Source organism: Tupaia chinensis, unplaced genomic scaffold (genome assembly GCF_000334495.1).
Source record: "Tupaia chinensis unplaced genomic scaffold, TupChi_1.0 Scaffold000112_1, whole genome shotgun sequence".
NCBI classification, from domain to species: domain Eukaryota; kingdom Metazoa; phylum Chordata; class Mammalia; order Scandentia; family Tupaiidae; genus Tupaia; species Tupaia belangeri.
Genome location: NW_006159576.1, coordinates 2,589,259 through 2,606,657, shown reverse-complemented (window position 1 = coordinate 2,606,657; position 17,399 = coordinate 2,589,259). Strand labels below are relative to the sequence as shown.

The 17,399-nt window shown below is 41.1% G+C and overlaps 2 protein-coding genes across 2 annotated transcripts in view; one reads left to right on the top strand and one right to left on the bottom strand.

The window, feature by feature from the left end:
• RGL1 (ral guanine nucleotide dissociation stimulator like 1) overlaps window positions 1–17,399 on the top strand; it is a 370,662-nt gene that overhangs the window by 6,095 nt on the left and 347,168 nt on the right.
• On the bottom strand, window positions 7,593–16,217 carry APOBEC4 (apolipoprotein B mRNA editing enzyme catalytic polypeptide like 4). The gene is made up of 2 exons (XM_006143870.2): window positions 15,957–16,217; window positions 7,593–10,052 (listed from the first exon to the last, which is right to left on the bottom strand). The coding sequence occupies exon 2, from the start codon at window positions 10,020–10,022 to the stop codon at window positions 8,922–8,924; it is 1,101 nt and encodes a 366-aa protein (XP_006143932.1). The 5' UTR covers window positions 10,023–10,052; window positions 15,957–16,217; the 3' UTR covers window positions 7,593–8,921.

The window sequence follows — 17,399 nt, the reverse complement described above, 5'->3', positions numbered from 1 at the left end:
CTTTAAAATGTCGAGATTTGGGGGCCAGCAGGTGGTGTAATGGGTTACGTGCTGGATTCCCACCTGGTCGACTGCGAAATAGCAGTGTCCTGGATCCGTTGACTTGAAACTCATGCTGGGCATGTGTGGGTAGAGAAGGGATTGCAGCGTGACCAATTCCTCCTGGGGAGTGATTTCTCACTTTCCCTCTCACTGTCTCTCTTTCTGTCTCTCTGGGGAGTGCACACACCTTATGGCAAAAACCTATTAAGAAAAAAGTTCAAGACTTTTCTTTGTGATTATGTGTTTTATTTTATGATTGCCCTTTGTAGTAGATAGGGTAACTATTTTACTATGAGATCTTTATTTATGTATTAGTACTTCAGAGATTAAAAATTGTAAGTCCCTACGCCTGCCTTAGGAAAAAAGTTTACTTTCATATGAAAACATAAACCCTGTTTTTTAGACATTGTTGTGAATGAGACCTTTTTTCCATTTAGTTTTTTTTTTTTTTACTTATTTATTTATTTTTGAGAGTTTTTTTTTTTCACTATAGGGCGCGTGCGCTCGCCAGACAGACAGAGACATAGAGACAGAAAGTGAGAAATCACCCCACCAGGGGGGATGGTCACACCACAATCCCTTCTCCTCTATTCTCTTGGGATCTTGGACACACACGCACATGCGCCTGGCGTGAGTTTTAAGCCACTGGGTCCAGGACACAAACCGCGGTCGACTACGTGGGAGTCCAGCGACATAGCCATTACGCTAACTGCTGGTTCCCCCATTTAGTTTTTCAATTGCTTATGCTATAAGGGAAATTATGGATTATAAAACATATTCATACTTTTCCATTTCTAAGACCTACTATTTAAAGCTAAGTTTTTTAAAAAATTTTTTCTAAAGAATTATTTTTTCAACCTTATTTATTTATTTATTTATTTGTTTGTTTGTTTTAATTTGACTGGTGGATTGGGGGGGGGAGAGAAGGAAAGTGAAAAAGCAAGCTGCCAGGTCCTGGACTTGAGCCATAGTCAGCCCTGTGGGAATCTAGTGCCCTTAACCACCGTACTACCTGCTGGCCCCACTAACAGTTGTTTTGATATTGCATCTCTTGTTACAGTATGTAATCATAATATTTGAGATAATGATAATTTACATATTTTCCAATATTTATATCAATGACTTATTTTTTATTACATTAGTCAGAATCTTGAAAAGACTGCTGAAAATTTGGGTGATAGGCTTCCCTATGTTTTGCCTGTTTTAATAGAAATGTCTTTGGTGTTTTACTAGTTGGCATTATTTTTACTGTTGCTTTATAACATTCAGGAATGGCTGTTGAAGTTATCAAGTGCTTTTTATTTGGATCTGGTGATAAAAACCATGTAGTTTTTTATGTTTTAATTTATGGATTTAATGAATTTTATATATTTTTCCTCATTGAAATAGTCCCACATTTTTATAATAAACTATTGGGTTATGAAATGTTACTATTTTTTTTTTTTTTGAGAGGTTTTTGCTATAGGGCGCGTGTGCTCGCCAGACAGAGAGAGACAGAGAGACAGAAAGCGAGAAATCACCCCTTGGCCAGATGATCACGCCACAATCCCTTCTCCTCCATTTTCCTCTTGGGATTTTGGGCATGCAGACCAATGCTCCTGCTGTGAGTTTTAGGCCCCTGGGTCTGGGACTTGAACCATAGTCAACTACAGAAGAGTCCAGCAATGTAACTATTACACCATCTGCTGGTCCAAAAATATTACTATCTTAATTGCTTGGTATATTTGAGTAGTTTATATTTTGTTTACATGGTTTCAGAATATACATAGAATAAGTACTTTAGTTTGCTAGAGAGTGCTTTCACTTGCTGGAGAGAAACAGAGAGAGAAAGAGAAGTGAAAAAAGCAATCCCCCCACCCCATGGGGAATGGTCACTCCATAATCCCTTCTCTATTTCTCCTTTTGGATTGTGGGCACATGTGCACATGTGCCTGGCATGTTTTTCAAGCTGCTGGGTCTAGTACTTGAATCCCACAGTCAGCCATATTGGATCCAGTTGTCCTAACCACCATTCTCCTATCTAGCCTCAGAATCTGTCTTTAACTAACATAATTCATAGTTTTACTTCTTTGTGCAATTTTTTCTGGTTTGGATATTGAAGTTAGTCTAGCTTTCTTTATAGATTGAGAAAATTTTCACTTTTTTGCTTATGCTTCAGAATAGTTTGAATAACACAAAATTAGCATGCTGTTTGCTCCTTGAAAGTTTAGGATGTGCTTGCAAAATTATCTGAGCTTGCTGATATTTATAGAGATAGATCTTTGATCATTTTTCTCCATCTTCTATAGTTGCTGTTTTCTTTGATTTTATCTTCTTGCGTCAACTTTAGAATTCCTATTTTCCTAAAAAGTCGTGATTTACCTACATTGCCAATTTATTGTCAAGATATCATACAAAATATTTTCTTATATTGTAATATGTAATATTCTTATATTCTATGACCATACAATTAGCTTTCCTCATTGCTAATATTAACTATTTAAGCAAAATATTAAAATCAACTATTTTTCTCCTCAAACCTGATTTTCACAAATTCCTGTAATGTATCTTTATTTTCATAGAGAATAGGAATCTCAGACTCAAAATTCTGATAAAATTGGAAAGATTTTGCAATACCTAGCATTTCCTATTGTCCATCTCTTTTTAAGTTTTGTTTTGTTTTGTTTTGTTTTGCTATAGGGCACTTGTGCTTGAGAGAGAGAGAGAAAGGAGAGGTGAGAAATCACTCCTGAGGGTTGGCTACACAGCAATCCCTTCTCCTCTAGTTTCCTATCAGATTTTGGGCACATGTGCATGCACACCTGGTGTGTTTTAAAGCTGCCAGGTTTGGGATTCCCACCATACAGCCAGCCATGTGGGATCCAGCTGCCTTAATCACCACACCACCTGCTAGTCCCTTATTGTTCATCTTTATCCTGTTCCTATTTTTAAATAATGATAACAATTTAATGAGTGTTTATTTACCAATTCAGACGCTTGGTAAATAAGCCCACACTTACATTATTTAATCCTCAGAGTGGTTTTAGGCCTAAGAATTGGTGTTCCCATTTTATGAATGAGGAAACCTCACAGAGGTAATGATACTCAATTAGCAGGTGGCAGACTGGTGTGGTATGGTACTAGATTTGTCAGATTCCAAAGGTTGTCCTTTTAATCACCACTCTCTACTTCTAGTAAGTCTTTCTCATTATTTTCAACTGTCATATCCTTTTTCTTAAAATAAAGGTATAACCAAGTAGCAGGGGTCCAAATGAGCCCACATAACAGCTTGAAATGACCTACAAATTGTGAAACTAAAAGGACCTTTTTTTCTTGAAAAAGAGAGAGATACAATGAGAGGTACCCCCAATAGGGTCTTCATGCCACGATCCATTCCTAGCCTCAGCCAGCCAGGATTACGAGCATATGTGTGCATGTCCAACCTGTCCGGGGAGGCCTCAGGATGCAAACCTGGAACCTTCCTAGTGTGGATCCAGCATTGCAGAGCATTGGGTTACTACTGAACCACCACCAGCCCTATAATGATTTATTTTATATTTTTAGTTTTGCCATAGGGTGCATGTGCTCTTTGGAGAGGGAGAGAGAGTGAGAGCGAGAGCGAGAGTGAGAGGGAGAGAAAGTGAGAAATCACCTCCCAGAGATGGCTGCTGTGTAATCCCTTATCCTCTACTCTCTTCTCAGGATTTTGGCCAGGCACATGTGTGCCTCTCAAGCCACTGGGGGACTCAAACACATGGTTCACCATGTGGGATCCAGTGCCTTAACCATTACGTCACTGGCTGGCCCCCTGTAATGATTTTCAAAGGATTTTTTATGTATTCCTGTGAGCGTTCCCCACCTCATCTCAGTATTTTGAGACCAGACACAGAGCCTTTACCTACTATTTATTGTAACATAAAAAAGATGTCATGGGGGAGGATATGTCACTCTTTTAAAACGTCTCCATTAAGTTTTTAAAAAAGTTACTGTAAAATACACATAACATACTGGCAACCCTTTAAAGGGTATAGTAAAGTGGTATCAAGTATATTCACATCGTTGTGTAACTATTACTGCCACCCATTTCCAGAATCCTTTTTACTTTATGAAGCTGAAACTCTGTGCCAATAACTCTCTTTATTTTTGTCTCTCAAAGAGAGACAATAACTCTCTTTTCTCCCCCTCTCCAGTCCCTGGCAACCATCACTCCACTTTCTGTCTCTGTGAATTTGACTATTCTAGGTATCTCGTGTAAGTGGGATCATACAGTATTTGTCTTTTTTGTGACTGGCTTATTTCACTTAGCAGAATATTCTCAAGATTTAGCCATGTTGGGACCAGCAGTTAGCGTAATAGCTATGTCGCTGGACTCCCATGTAGCCGACTGCAGTTTGAGTCCTGGACCCAGTGGCTTAAACTCACATCGGGGGCATGTGTGTATGTGCCCAAGATCCCAAGAGGAGAATGGAGGAGAAGGGATTGCAGTGTGGCCATCCCCCATGGGGGGTGATTTCTCACTTTCTGTCTTTCTGTCTCTCTCTGTCTCTCTGGCGAGCACACACACCCTATAGCAAAAATCTCTCCAAAAAAAAAAAAAAGATTTAGCCATGTTGTGGTGTGTATCAGAATTTCCTTGCTTCTTAAGGCTGAAGAGCAATCCTTTCTATGTGTGTACACATTTTGTTTATCCATTCACCTGTTAGTGGACACTTGGCTTATGTCCACCTTTTAGCCGTTATAAATGTTGCTGCTATAAACGTGTGTGTATAAATATCTCATTGAAACTCTGTTTTCACTTATTTAGGGTGTACACCCAGAAACAGAATTGCCTACAGTCTGGGCCCACCCACACACTGTCCAAGTGACAGATGCCCCTGTATACACCCTTCCATTTCCTTCCAAGTGACAGATGTTATCCTTACCACAAAAGCAGAGTCATAGCACTAAACATTTGAGTCACACAATAAACTCTTCTAATCCACAAAATGACCTTTTGATTATAATTTGGCTTCTTGCAGTGTATCTACATGAAGAGGCTGTCCAGGTTGGATGACTTGAATATCTGCTTGCATATCCCGTTAAAACTTCACTGGAAATCGATCTATTTACCTTTACGCGTCTGTCTTTGTTATTCCGAGTCTGCTCCTGATTAATAAGCCCATTGTGTTTACACTAAGCTACAAGCTTAGAGTCAAACCAACAAGCCGAGAGCCAAACCCTAGGTCATGATAATGCTCCCTTCCCTTTACTGCCATTGGTGTTTTTTTTTTTGTTTGTTTGTTTTTTGTTTTTTGTTTTGTTTTGTTTTGTTTTGTTTTTTTTTGAGAGATTTTCGCTATAGGGCGCGTGCGCTCGCCAGACAGACAGAGAGAGACATAGAGACAGAAAGCAAGAAATCACCCCCCAGGGGGGATGGTCACGCCGCAATCCCTTATCCTCCATTCTCCTCTCGGGATCTTGGGCACGCACGCACACGCGCCCGGCGTGAGTTCTAAGCCACAGGGTCTGGGACGCGAACCGCGGTCGACTACGTGGGAGTCCAGCGACATAGCCATTACGCTAACTGCTGGTTCCCTGCCATTGGTGTTTTTGAGATGCACCCCAGTGCCTTTTTCAGCTCATTGTGCCATATGCTTTAATTCACAGACTTCTATTTTCTCTTATTTTTGTATTTTCAATTTTCTCTAATTTCCCTATTTGTGATGGCAATAATTCTCTTTACTGTTGCCAGTTTGCTGAAGAGGGCTAGGACATCCTGCCTTAACCTCTCCCTCAATTTCTGGGCCATCCTGACGTGATTAAGAATCCATTGTGGGGCCAGCAGGTGACATGGAGTTTAGGTGCTAGATCCTACATGGCCGACTGTGCAGTTGAAGTCTCAGACCTGGCGGCTTAAAAATCATGCCAGATGCCTATGTGTGTGTCCCCAAAATCTTGAGAGGAGACTGGAGGAGAAGGGATTGTGATGTGGCCATGTCCCATGGGGGGGGGGTTTAATTTCTTATTTTCCCCTCTGTCTCTCTCTGGGGAGCACCTGCACTCTACCGCAAAAACTAAAAAAAGAAAAACCCATCGTGTAGTGAGAAGACGACCTGATCAGTTCCCTACTCGAACTTACTCTGTGAAATTGTTGCTTTGTTATAAGCTTTTTTTGAAAATTATTTAAAACTTTTAAAAAATTACATAACTTAATTTATTGTTATTATTATTATTAATTTGCTATAGAATTCATGTGCTCCCCAGAGACAGAGCAAGCAAGAGAGGGAAAGTGAGAAAGCAAGTGGCCAGGTCCAGGATTTGAACTGCAGCTGGCCTTGTGGAAATCCAGTGCCTTAACAACCACACTACCTGCTGGCCCCTAAAATTTTTTTTAACCTTATTATTTATTTCTTCCATGAGCGAGAGACACACAGAGAAAGGAGAAAGGGAGGGAGAGAGAGGGGAACAGCACTTCCAAAATGCGGTTTTGATGCCTTGATCCACGCCCAGCCTTGCCAGCCCCAGATCATGGGCACATGCAGGGTGTTTAGGGAGGTCTCTGGATGCGATCTTGGAACCGTCCCATATAGGTCAACTTTGCAGAGTGTCTTGTTTTACTGCTGCATCACCATTTGGCTTTCTACATTCCTCTTATAACAGAGCTGACAGGAACCTTAAGGTGAACCAGCTCATGTCTCTTTGTTTTACAGATGAAGAAATAGGTTATTTGCCTGGCTTGTATCTTCTTGCTCCCTTAACAGTCTTTAATCTAAGGCTTGACTGTATTGGCTTGAGCTTGTGGTCGTTGTATATTCATTTTCCTTGCCCACGTTGTATGTAGCCAGTACACAAATTTAACTGCTCAAGATGCTTTTCTTTCCTACTATTCTGGCAGCATTCCTCCTTTTGCTGTATGTAATTGATAAACAGGTCCACATTTTTAAAAAAATTTGCCAGAGTGTACATGCACTCACCAGAGAGACAGGAGAGACAAGAGAGAGAGACAGAGATATAGAGAGACATTGGAAGAGGGAGAAAGCACCTTCATGGGTACTCCTGTTGCAATCCCTTCTCCTCCATCTCTGCTTCCATTCAGGATTTTGGGCATGTTCACACATATGTGTGGTGTGCTTTCTAAGGCGCTGGGTCTGGGACTCAACCATGTGGTTTACCATGCAGGATCCAGCTCCCTTAACCACCAGGTTGCAAGCTGACCGCAGGTTCACATTTAAAATATAAAATCCTCATAGATTTCAGACTGTAGATTCTCTGTCATAGAATTTAGACTATGGATCCTTTGATGTTATATTCTATTTACTATTTTGGATATATTTTATGGCAACACATTGGATCTATTTTTATAATGCTAAGGGATGATAAATTGGTCATTTTTTAAAAAACACAACATCCTAAATTATGGCTATTTGATTTCATGACCTAATAATAAACTTCAGCAGTACCTCTTTAAGTAGTAGTAACTATGGACTCACAATAAAATTATATCCCAATAATTCTATAAATATTTTCAGGCTAACAATAGAATTTTCTTTAAAAATTTTATTCATATGTATTTTGATCACCATATTAGGGTCTGTTCCTAAAGCACTTTCTTCTCTTCCTCCTGATCTTCATCGAGTGCGTTTGTAATGGTGCACTATCTTAGTAGCTTAGCATTACTTTTTATATATGTTAAGAAAACATTTAGTTGCAAGTTACAAATAAATGCACATTTCGCTTTACATATACATATTACTATTTCCAACAGGGAATGGGGCAGCAAATATGAATTAAGTAACCATAAGCAAAGTGCTTTCACTTTCACTTAAGTGCTCAGTAGAGGGGCATTTCCTTTGAGTGTGTTTTGAACACCATTTTAAAAGAAGGTGCAGATATGCACTGGTGAAGAGGAAGTCAGAAGAAAGGGGAGTAAACAAATTTTGCTTTGGGGAGCTATAGCAGAGGAAGGGGAGGATAGATGCTAACCAGGAGAAAGATGTCTATTGCAGGATGGTTAAGTAAGTACTTGGCTGGAGTGGAGAAGGGGTGTTGGGGACGAGTGATTGGTGAAAGTACTGAGATGTAGTCTCACTGTGGTTGGTTACTGGGCTAAATGGCTGAGCTAATAAGGAGAAAAGCAAAAGAGGGGAGAGAGACAGGGCTTTACCTACAGAAACCTACAGTTTTGCAGATAAGACAAGTCAAGAAGGTGAAAGAGGAGCTTTGAAAGCCAGTAAGAGTGACCTGGATTTTAGATGGCCTGTGGTGGAGGGAGCCTTCCTGTATCATTCCGTCTCTGTCATCTGCTCAATAGGGAGCGCTCTGAGCTGGGAAAGATCAAACAGAGCAGGTGGCTCGTTTCAAAAATCAATTTCATAGCTATATGTAATCAATAAGCAGAAGAGCTTTTTCCCACACAAAACTATTTTGAATCACTTTAGAAAAAAATGGGCTGCCTAAAATCTTCTGTCCACGATTAACAAATAATGGAAAATCACTGGTTTGCTCTTGCAAACAGCTCTTAATGTCAGTAACTTCGGGCTCTTTTCCAATTTTACAGTCAATTTCTATACTGAAACCAATTTAGGAAGCTATTTAGTCCTTGGGCTTTTTAGTGGAAAGATGGTGTGGGCAGACCGTAATAATAACATTCCTTTTCTTCACCAAAACATTAGCAAGGTACTAATGGCTCCATTTGATACTGTCACTTTCCAAATAAAGGCAAGAGATCAAGTTGCTTCTGGGAACATTTGGATGTTAAAAATAATGTAGCTTTATAATAGTGGATAGGGTAAATAATTCAGGTTTTTGCTTTTAGTGCGTCTGTTTGTCTCCATCTTGGATCAGACCTAAGAATCAGACCTTTTCATTGCCTATCTGATAAGTCCTCTTGTTATTGGTTTCATGCTGTAGGAATGTAGATTTTATTTTTTCCCTTTCTTCTTCTTTTCATCTGCTTCTTTGCTATTTGCTAGTCGCTCTGTGATTTCCACCATCTCCATTGGCTTTCCAATGGAAGGCTTACCAAGGTCCCTGGTTTCTTGGAATGACATTTGAGGCATGTTTAAGTGCCTTACGACGTTCCTTGGTTTGTGTGGATTTTGACTCACATGAAGCGGCGGTAGGTCCCTGAAAGGCACTAGTACAAAAACAATAGGAACCCTGAAGTCTGGAGTCAGGCTGGGTTGCAGTTGTCCACTCGTCCCTTGAAAAGACTGTATAGGAAAGACATTGTTTAAGTGGCCGTTCTCTAAAGCTGTCTGAGCTTTTGTGCTCTGATGCTGTTTAGTCTGGGGAAGAACATCAGTGAAGTACGGTTTCACCCCTGTTATGGCGTTGATTTCGTAGGCATTGTGCCGGTCGGCCAGTGCTCTCCCAGTTAGAATGGGCTGGAAAACAGTTGATCCTGATACACCACTAACAAAATTGTTGAGGAGAGAATGCCAAATCCCACCACTTATTGGACTCAATGTGACCCGTGGCCAGAAGCTGGCCAGGCTCCTGAGAGCTTCACGGTTCCACGCTGAGGTGGGAAATTCACTCTCGGTATGATAGAGCTGAGAAAAGTAAATACTAAGCGTGATGTCTGGGTGCGTAATCAGGAAATTGTACATTTTGCTGATGCAGCAGTGGTGCGCTTCATTACAGGGGGAGTGGTTGGAGTACAGAACGATATGTCTGATGCCACCGTTATTGTATACGGCCAAATCAAGATAACCATTCATCTCAAAGAGCATGGATTCTGGGTGGATCTGATTCCCAGAGCAACTGCTAGCGTGTCCCTTTTGCACCAGACTACCAGAAGATGTCTTTAGCTCATAAAATGTGAGGTGTTTTGTTTGAGGGTATGTTGGCCCATAAGGGAATCCAAAAATCTGATAGAATTCTGAACTGGGAACTCTTGCTTCTTCACCTGTTCGTATGTGATAAGGACAATTAGAGCAGTCTAGAGAGAAGCTTTGCCAGTAATACGGTTTTACTATTGTTCCACGATTGGCTAGGTATTCCTCATATAAGGGTTCCATTGCTGGTTTTATTATCTTCTAACTGCAAACCTAAGCAAGGAAGAGAAATTATGTATAAAACCAGTGCAGGAAAAACTGAAGACAATACATTGATTTATTTTTAAATTTTATATATATAAAGAATTGTTTAATTTAATTAATTATTATTATTATTATTATTATTATTATTATTATTATTATTATTCAGTTTGACTAGAGAGAGAGAAAGAAGGTTGCCAGGTCTGAGACTTGAACTCCTATTGGGAGTTCAGCACCTTAACCAATTTTGGACATGATGTGTTTGACATGTATTGGACATGATGCTACCTGCTGGTCCCAATGTATTAACTTACTAAACTATACTTTTCTCTAAAGGAAGTAGCATACTAACCCTAGTAGCATTTTTGATTCTGAAAGACAGTTATATATACCACACACATAAATTAAAAAACTCAGGATTCATATATATATGAGACTCCTCAAGAGTAGGGAGGAGACAAAACAGAAGGGTATAATACAACTTGTTTCATAGATTCTGAGTCAGAGCAAACAGGTTAAGCTCTAGAAACAGACTGTCTTGTTTCAGATTTGGGCTCTGCCGCTTTCCAGTTAGGTGGCTTTTGGCAAGTTAGTTAATATCTGGGAAACAGCTTCCCTGTCTGTAAGATGAAGATAATAGTAGTACCCACCCAATCCTAAGATTGTCTTGGGGATAGAACTGTAGAATAAATGTAATATGCTTTACTGTGTGCCTGACACATAGTCAAGACTCAATAAATACTAGCTCTTGTAGTAATAGTGCAAATTCCAGGGTCATCTATTGGGTTGTCGGAAAAGTCTTGGCATATTTTTTTCTATGTAAAATGTGTCATGACTTTTCCAACAACCTAATAGATGATTCCTATTTATAAAAGTCCAAAGAAATAAGCAGGGATTTTGCATTTTGTTCATGACGTTCTTTGTCTCTCTGAATGTTATAGTGTCCAGTATATTGTGCAGAGGTTTTGAAGGTGCTTGCCTTTAGAATCAGCTATTAAAGTCATCAGCAATAATTTTTTTTTGACTTGCTAGAGGGTATGTGCCCTCACCTGAGAGAGACAGAGAGAGTGAGAGAGAAAGTATCCCCAATGGGGAGTGATCATGTCATCATCTCTTCTTCTCTATTTCTTCCTCCTTTTGATTTTGGGGACATATGCACATGCACCCAGTGCACTTCTCAAGCCGGGTCCAAGCTTGTGTCCATGGACTGGTTGAACATTATTATTCTTTCCAGAATAAAATATGGGCTAAATTTTGCTTAATGGCATAAACTTCCTGTAGAAGCACCACTTGAATATTCTTGGGATTGTGGTTCATTGATACTTCAGAGTTTTATTTCCAGTGATTGATCTTGTTATAGGATTTTCTTAAAAATTGCTATTATAGAAAATGAATACAAAGGCCAACTGGTGGTGTGGTCATTAGGGTGGCTGGATCCCACGTGGCTGACTGTGTGGTTTTAGTCCTGGACCCAGCAACTTGTAAAACACAATTTTTGACATGATGTGCACGAGTGTCTAAAATCCCAAAAGGCGAATGGAGAAGAGATTGTGGCATGACCATCTCCCGTGGAGGGTGCTTTTTCACTTTTGTTCTCTATGTCTCTCTCTCTCTGGCAAGCACATGTGCCTTCTAGCAAATTCAAACAAAAAAGATAGCAAATATGGTTCTTTAGAATATTTAATGCAATAGTTTCTGAGATGTTAAACCTCCAAAGTTGAAATCTGTAAGTAATACTTTTTACCTAAAAAAATATTTTTGGTGGGACTCACAGTTGGCACAATGGTTACATTTCTAAAACTCCCACATAGCCGACCACAGTTCAAGTCCCAGGCCTGGTGGCTTAAAACTCATGCCAGGTGAATGTGCCAGCAATTCCCAAGAGGAGTATGGAGGAGAAAGGACTGCAGTGTGGCCATCCCCCCCAGGGGGGGTGATTTCTTGCTTTCTGTCTCTCTGGTGAGTGCAGGCACCCTATATCAAAAAATCTTTCTTTTTCTAAAAAAAAAAAAAAGATACATATATACTTATATATATGTATATATTTGTATATGTATATACCTTTACATCTATATTTTATATATTTATACATATATGTGTGTATGTGTGACTCTGCGATTTAAGTCCCAAATCCTGCAGCTTGGAAATCATGCGGGGCGTGTGTGTGTGTGTGCATGGCCAAGATCTCAACAGGAGAATAGAGAAGGGATTGTGATGTGACTGTCCAACCCTGGGGGTTGCTTTCTTACTTTCCCTCTATCTCTCTGATGAATGCAGTTGCCCTATAGCAAAACAGAAAAAAAAACCCCATAAACAAAAAAAGAATTCTCCAGGCATCATTGTTCCCAAATAGCTACCTAGGGCATGATACTATACAATTTAAAGTAAACATTTAAAAATAACTTTTTATTATACAAGTATATTTCATGAGGAATGCTTTTTAAAATACTGGTACATAAAAGAGAGAATAAAATTTATATCAATGCATATCAGTTTATATTCCTGTCACTGTTAACAGTTCTATTCCCTCTAGTCTTTTTGCTATAAATGTATGTTATGTACAACATAAATAAAGTCATGTTTTATTCCCTGCATTTTCACTTAGCAATGTGTCATAAGCATTTTCCCAAGTTATTAAAAGTTCTTCCAAAACTGCAACAGTCATAGCCAATTAGTATTTTATTATTTAACATACATTTTCTTGCCTTTTAAAATGATTAAACAACACCTTGATGAATATTTCCGTAAATCTAAGTTGTTCATATATCTGATGTTTTTCTGTAGTGTAGATTACTAAAAGTCATAGTATCAGGCCAGATTTTGGCAAATTGTTTTGTAGGTAGGTATACCAATCTTATAGCATTCTCTCCTCCAGTGTTTACCACCCCATTGGTCAGCCAAAGACGTGAGCAGAGGTATCTCTTTGTTGTTATAATGTGTAGCTTATTTTTTGTTTTTAAGATGTAAAACACTCTATCATCCTAAAAGAACCCTTTCTAAATTTTATTTTTTCCATGAGCAAAAGAGAAAGAGAGAGAGAGAGAGAGTACACTCCTAGCAGGACTCCACTCCCAGCAATCAGCCAGCCCCAGATTATGGGCATGCACAATCCAGGTGTAGTCAGGGAGGTCTCTGAACTTGAACCCAGCTTTCCCACGTTCCTTGCTTCACAGAGCATTACCACTGCACCACTGGCTAGCTTCCTTATGTGCCCTTGTTATTCCTAGGTTAGACACTTTTTCACTGTAGATTTGTAAGAACTCTATATATTAGCTCTGTCATATTTGTTGCAAATATTTCATCTCGCTTATAGAGTCTCTTAATTATGCTGATGATATTTTGACTGCGCCAAATTTTATATTTCTATGTAGTGCAATCTTTACCTTTACAGTTACTTTTTTCCTAAGTGTATTTAGAAAAACTGACCCCATCGAAATGCAATTACGTATCCCCATGTGTTTTTCTACTATTTGTGATTTCATTTCTACATGTAACTTTGCCTAGGCAGCAAAATGATTAAGGCAGAAAATAGAAATCAGGTAAACTGATCATTGCAACCAAACATACTTTTCACTTTCTAAAACCTTACTTGTGATATCCTAAGTATTTGTTATGGTCTCAGATATGGAAGCCTTTGATCAACTTCTGTCATTCTCAACTCGTATCAGCCCAGTCTGTGTTTGACAGAGCATAATCTCCAGGCTGAAACCTGTGGAGTTCCAGTGCTAATCGGGCAGAAATTATTTAAGAGCTGCAGGTGGAGTGTGGCTTTACTCATGTCACCATTATGCTAATGGCGCCTCGTACTCACCCGATGCTGGAGTGCTCCTAACCTCTGTTTTATCAGCTCAGTCCATTGCGGTGGACGTTCACTTCCGTTTTCTCCTTAGTGCTGGACTTTCCTGATGCTGCAGAACCCCTGCCCTGGGGCTGTGGGCCCTTGTGCCCTCTCTTCCTCCAGGGAGCTGGATTTAACCTTTGGCCATGGACAAATGTCCTGGGACCCGCCACCTTTCCCCACTTGATCCTGAGCATTGTTTTCCTCCCTGGATCACCTTATTAGCCTTCATCAGACTGGCTGTCTTCCACTGTCACCTCTTGCTGAAAACAGGCCCAAATTCTCACTCTCGAATGTTGTGCCCCCTACGTGGTCAGCCGCTGGGTGGCGCATCTGACATACAGGTTACTACTCAGATGCTGATTTCAGTTCACCCATGGAGAATGTAGAGATGGCAGGTAGCATGGTGGCTAAGGGTGCTGGAGTCCCACATGGCTGACCGCAGTTCAAGTCCTGGGCCTGGTGGCTTGCTGTCTCACTTTCTCGCTCTCCCTCTCTCTCATTCTGTCCTTCTCTTGTCAAATTAAAACAAACAAATAAAGGTAAATAAAAATAATTATAAAATAAAAAAATTAGAAAAAGAAAATGTATAAATGGGGCTGGTCAATAGCATACTGGTGGTGCAACCGGTTCCTCATAGAAAGGGTCTTGGGTTCATGTTCCAAGACTGCCCTGAGTATGCCAGGCACAGGTGTGCCCGTGATCTGGGTTGGTCAAGACTTGGAATTTGGCATGGGGACCCTGTTGGGGTGCCTCTTTCTGTCTGTCTTTTTCTTTCATGGAAGAAATACAATTTGTAAAAGAAAATATATAGATCAATTTGGCTGAAATAGTACATAGACAGTGCCAAGCAGTCCTTTTCTTTATTTTTTAAGGAGGTATGTGTGCAGGTTGATTATGTACAATGGTCCCAGTGATTAACCTTTTTGGAAGCAAATATCTTTGTTTCTTTTAAGATAAAGGCAGCAAAACAGAAACTTCCTGATTGCTTTTATAAACACACTGCCTTTCTGTGCCCCCTCTTGTGGCTATTTTGGCCAGAAATGGTTAGTCACACCTATCCTGAAGGAGGTCTGGGGACCAGTGGCCTGATACCTAATGGAGGGAGCTCTGCAATCTCATCTTGCCGAGGGCTCCTTAGTGTCAACAGCTGTGTTTCCCTGTGGACACGCTTTCACTGTTTGCACGGGACTCTTGCTCCTTTTGAACTCTTATAGGATTCATGGTTCATTTTGTCAATTTGTCGTTGATTGCAATCTTTTCCTTTTTTTTTTTTTTTTAAGAGAGAATTTTGCTATAGGGCATGTGTGTGCTTGCCAGAAAGACAGAGACAGAAAGTGAGAAATCACCCCCAAGGGGGAATGGCCATGCTGCAATTTCTTCTCTTCCATTCTCCTCTCAGGATTTTGGGCACGCATGCACACACGCCTGGCGTGTGTCAAGCCTCTGTGTTCAGGACTTGAACTGTGGTCGGTCATGTAGGAATCTAGCAATGTAACCATTATGCCGACTGCTAGTCCCATAGACTATCTTTTTTTTTTCTTAACCAATTTTCTTTTATTTTTTTAAATTTCATTTTCTTTTCTACATTCAATCACATTATTATTTGGCTTACAAAATGGGTATTTCAATAGGTGAACATTTCTCCCCCCTCCCCGCCCAGACTATCTTTTAATACTCACTTTTGACATTGGCCCTTTGCATTCTCCTATAAGACCTGCTTCCCCATCAGCCTGTGTCCCTGCCATCTCGTCCTCTTCCTTCTGCTCTGTGCATGGGAAATATACATTGCCCTCTGGAGAGCGGGGAGACCTAGAGGTATGTAGAGCCCAGTCTGCTGAAGGGCCCTGTGTCTGGCGTGAGTGGCCCCTGACCTGGGCCAGGGAAGGACAGCCTGCCTTCATTTAACATAAATGAACATACTGGGAGGGCATCTGCTCTCGGTTCACCCATCTAGGACTCAGTGAGTACTCTTAAAGCACAGTTTGCACTGGAATCGCTGGAGAATGGAGTTTGCCCTTCACAATCTGTGCCCAATCTGTTCGCAGCTAAAAACGAATGTGAGCAGTTATAATTACCAGCATTTTGTCTCCAGGCTTGGATCACATTCCAGGTGTTACAGGAGATGGTCCATTTCCTTCTTTTCTCTGTCCGGTCTCATGCCCTGTTTCAAGTAGCTTTGGAGGGCAATTGTGCTGTCAAGATCCACTCCTATCTCAGTTCAGGATTCTTTTGCAGTTTGTATCTATATCAGTTCATTTGAACTTAGCGTCCCAAGTTAGAAAGACCTTGCTGAGGTGTGGCTGCCTCTAAGAACACTGTTGAATTGGTGCCATGGTAACGTTTGCAAAGTAGCTACTGCTAGGATACAGCTCTGACACTTAGTACGCTATTTGCATAGCCAACCACCTGTTCCGAAGATGAAAATACACATGCCTGCATGTTCCAGTCTGGCTGGAAGGGTAAAATCTGACAATTTAAGTGAATGTGTTGGAGTTTTTCTCCCTCTGGCCGTGAGACTCAAATCCTGCTCAGCGCTGTCTCCTGGTCTGGACTAGGAGCCTGGCTTGGTGTGTGGCCAGGATCTGGTGGTTCTGTGACCTGTGTGGGTTCTAGGCCTCTCCCCAGGAGTCTTGCTCTTCCATGAGAGGAAGCAGAGACTCGCTTTCCCAAAGGAAGATGCTTTAGACTAATGCAGGGGACTGTCCGAACCTGCATAGTAATCCAAATTGTTAACCGAATAACCACGTAAGCTATAACCAGCCCAGGTGTAAGCATTTCCCTCCTCTTGGGAGTTCCCTGGGACAGCATGTATGGGTCTCCCCCATTTCAGACAAACAGCTCCTCCTTGACCACGGCCCTTGCTGTATGGCTGGTGGAAGAGCCTCTGTCCTTCTCCATTCTCCTCCCTGTCCCCACTATGTCCCTGTACCATCTCCTGAACACCAGGCACACCCATAGTCCTGACTGGTTGTTCGTGCTCACTCAATTATTCCCTCGTTCCTCTAACTCGGGCCACTCGACTGAATGAAAGGGGGTCACTCGTGTTTCCCTTATTATTATAATAGCTACTCCCCAAAGTTCTTAAGCAAATGTGTCTCAAAATAGCTCCTCGGGGACACTGAGAGCCAGAAGCACCTTCTGCCTCCCTGCAGCATCCCACTCTTGTTTCCACTGCCACGCTCTGGTCTCCACCACAGCCTTCCTTGCTCCTCATCCTGGGGCTTCCTCTGCGAGACAGTGGGAGGGAAAGTTAGAAATCACCCCCTACCCCAGGGGATGGCCACACCACTGTGCTATGGGGCTAGTCCTCCACTCTCCTCCTGGGATTGTTTAGGCACACATGCACATGTGCCTGGCATGAGTTTCAAGCTGTTGGGTCTGGGACTCAAAATGCAGTAGATCACATGGGAGTCCAGTGCTTTAGCCACCATGCCATCCACTGTTTGCTCAGCCCCTGCTTTCTAAGGGTCTCGACTGTGTGCATGCACTCCCCAGTGAGCTACTTTCCAGGTTCTCTT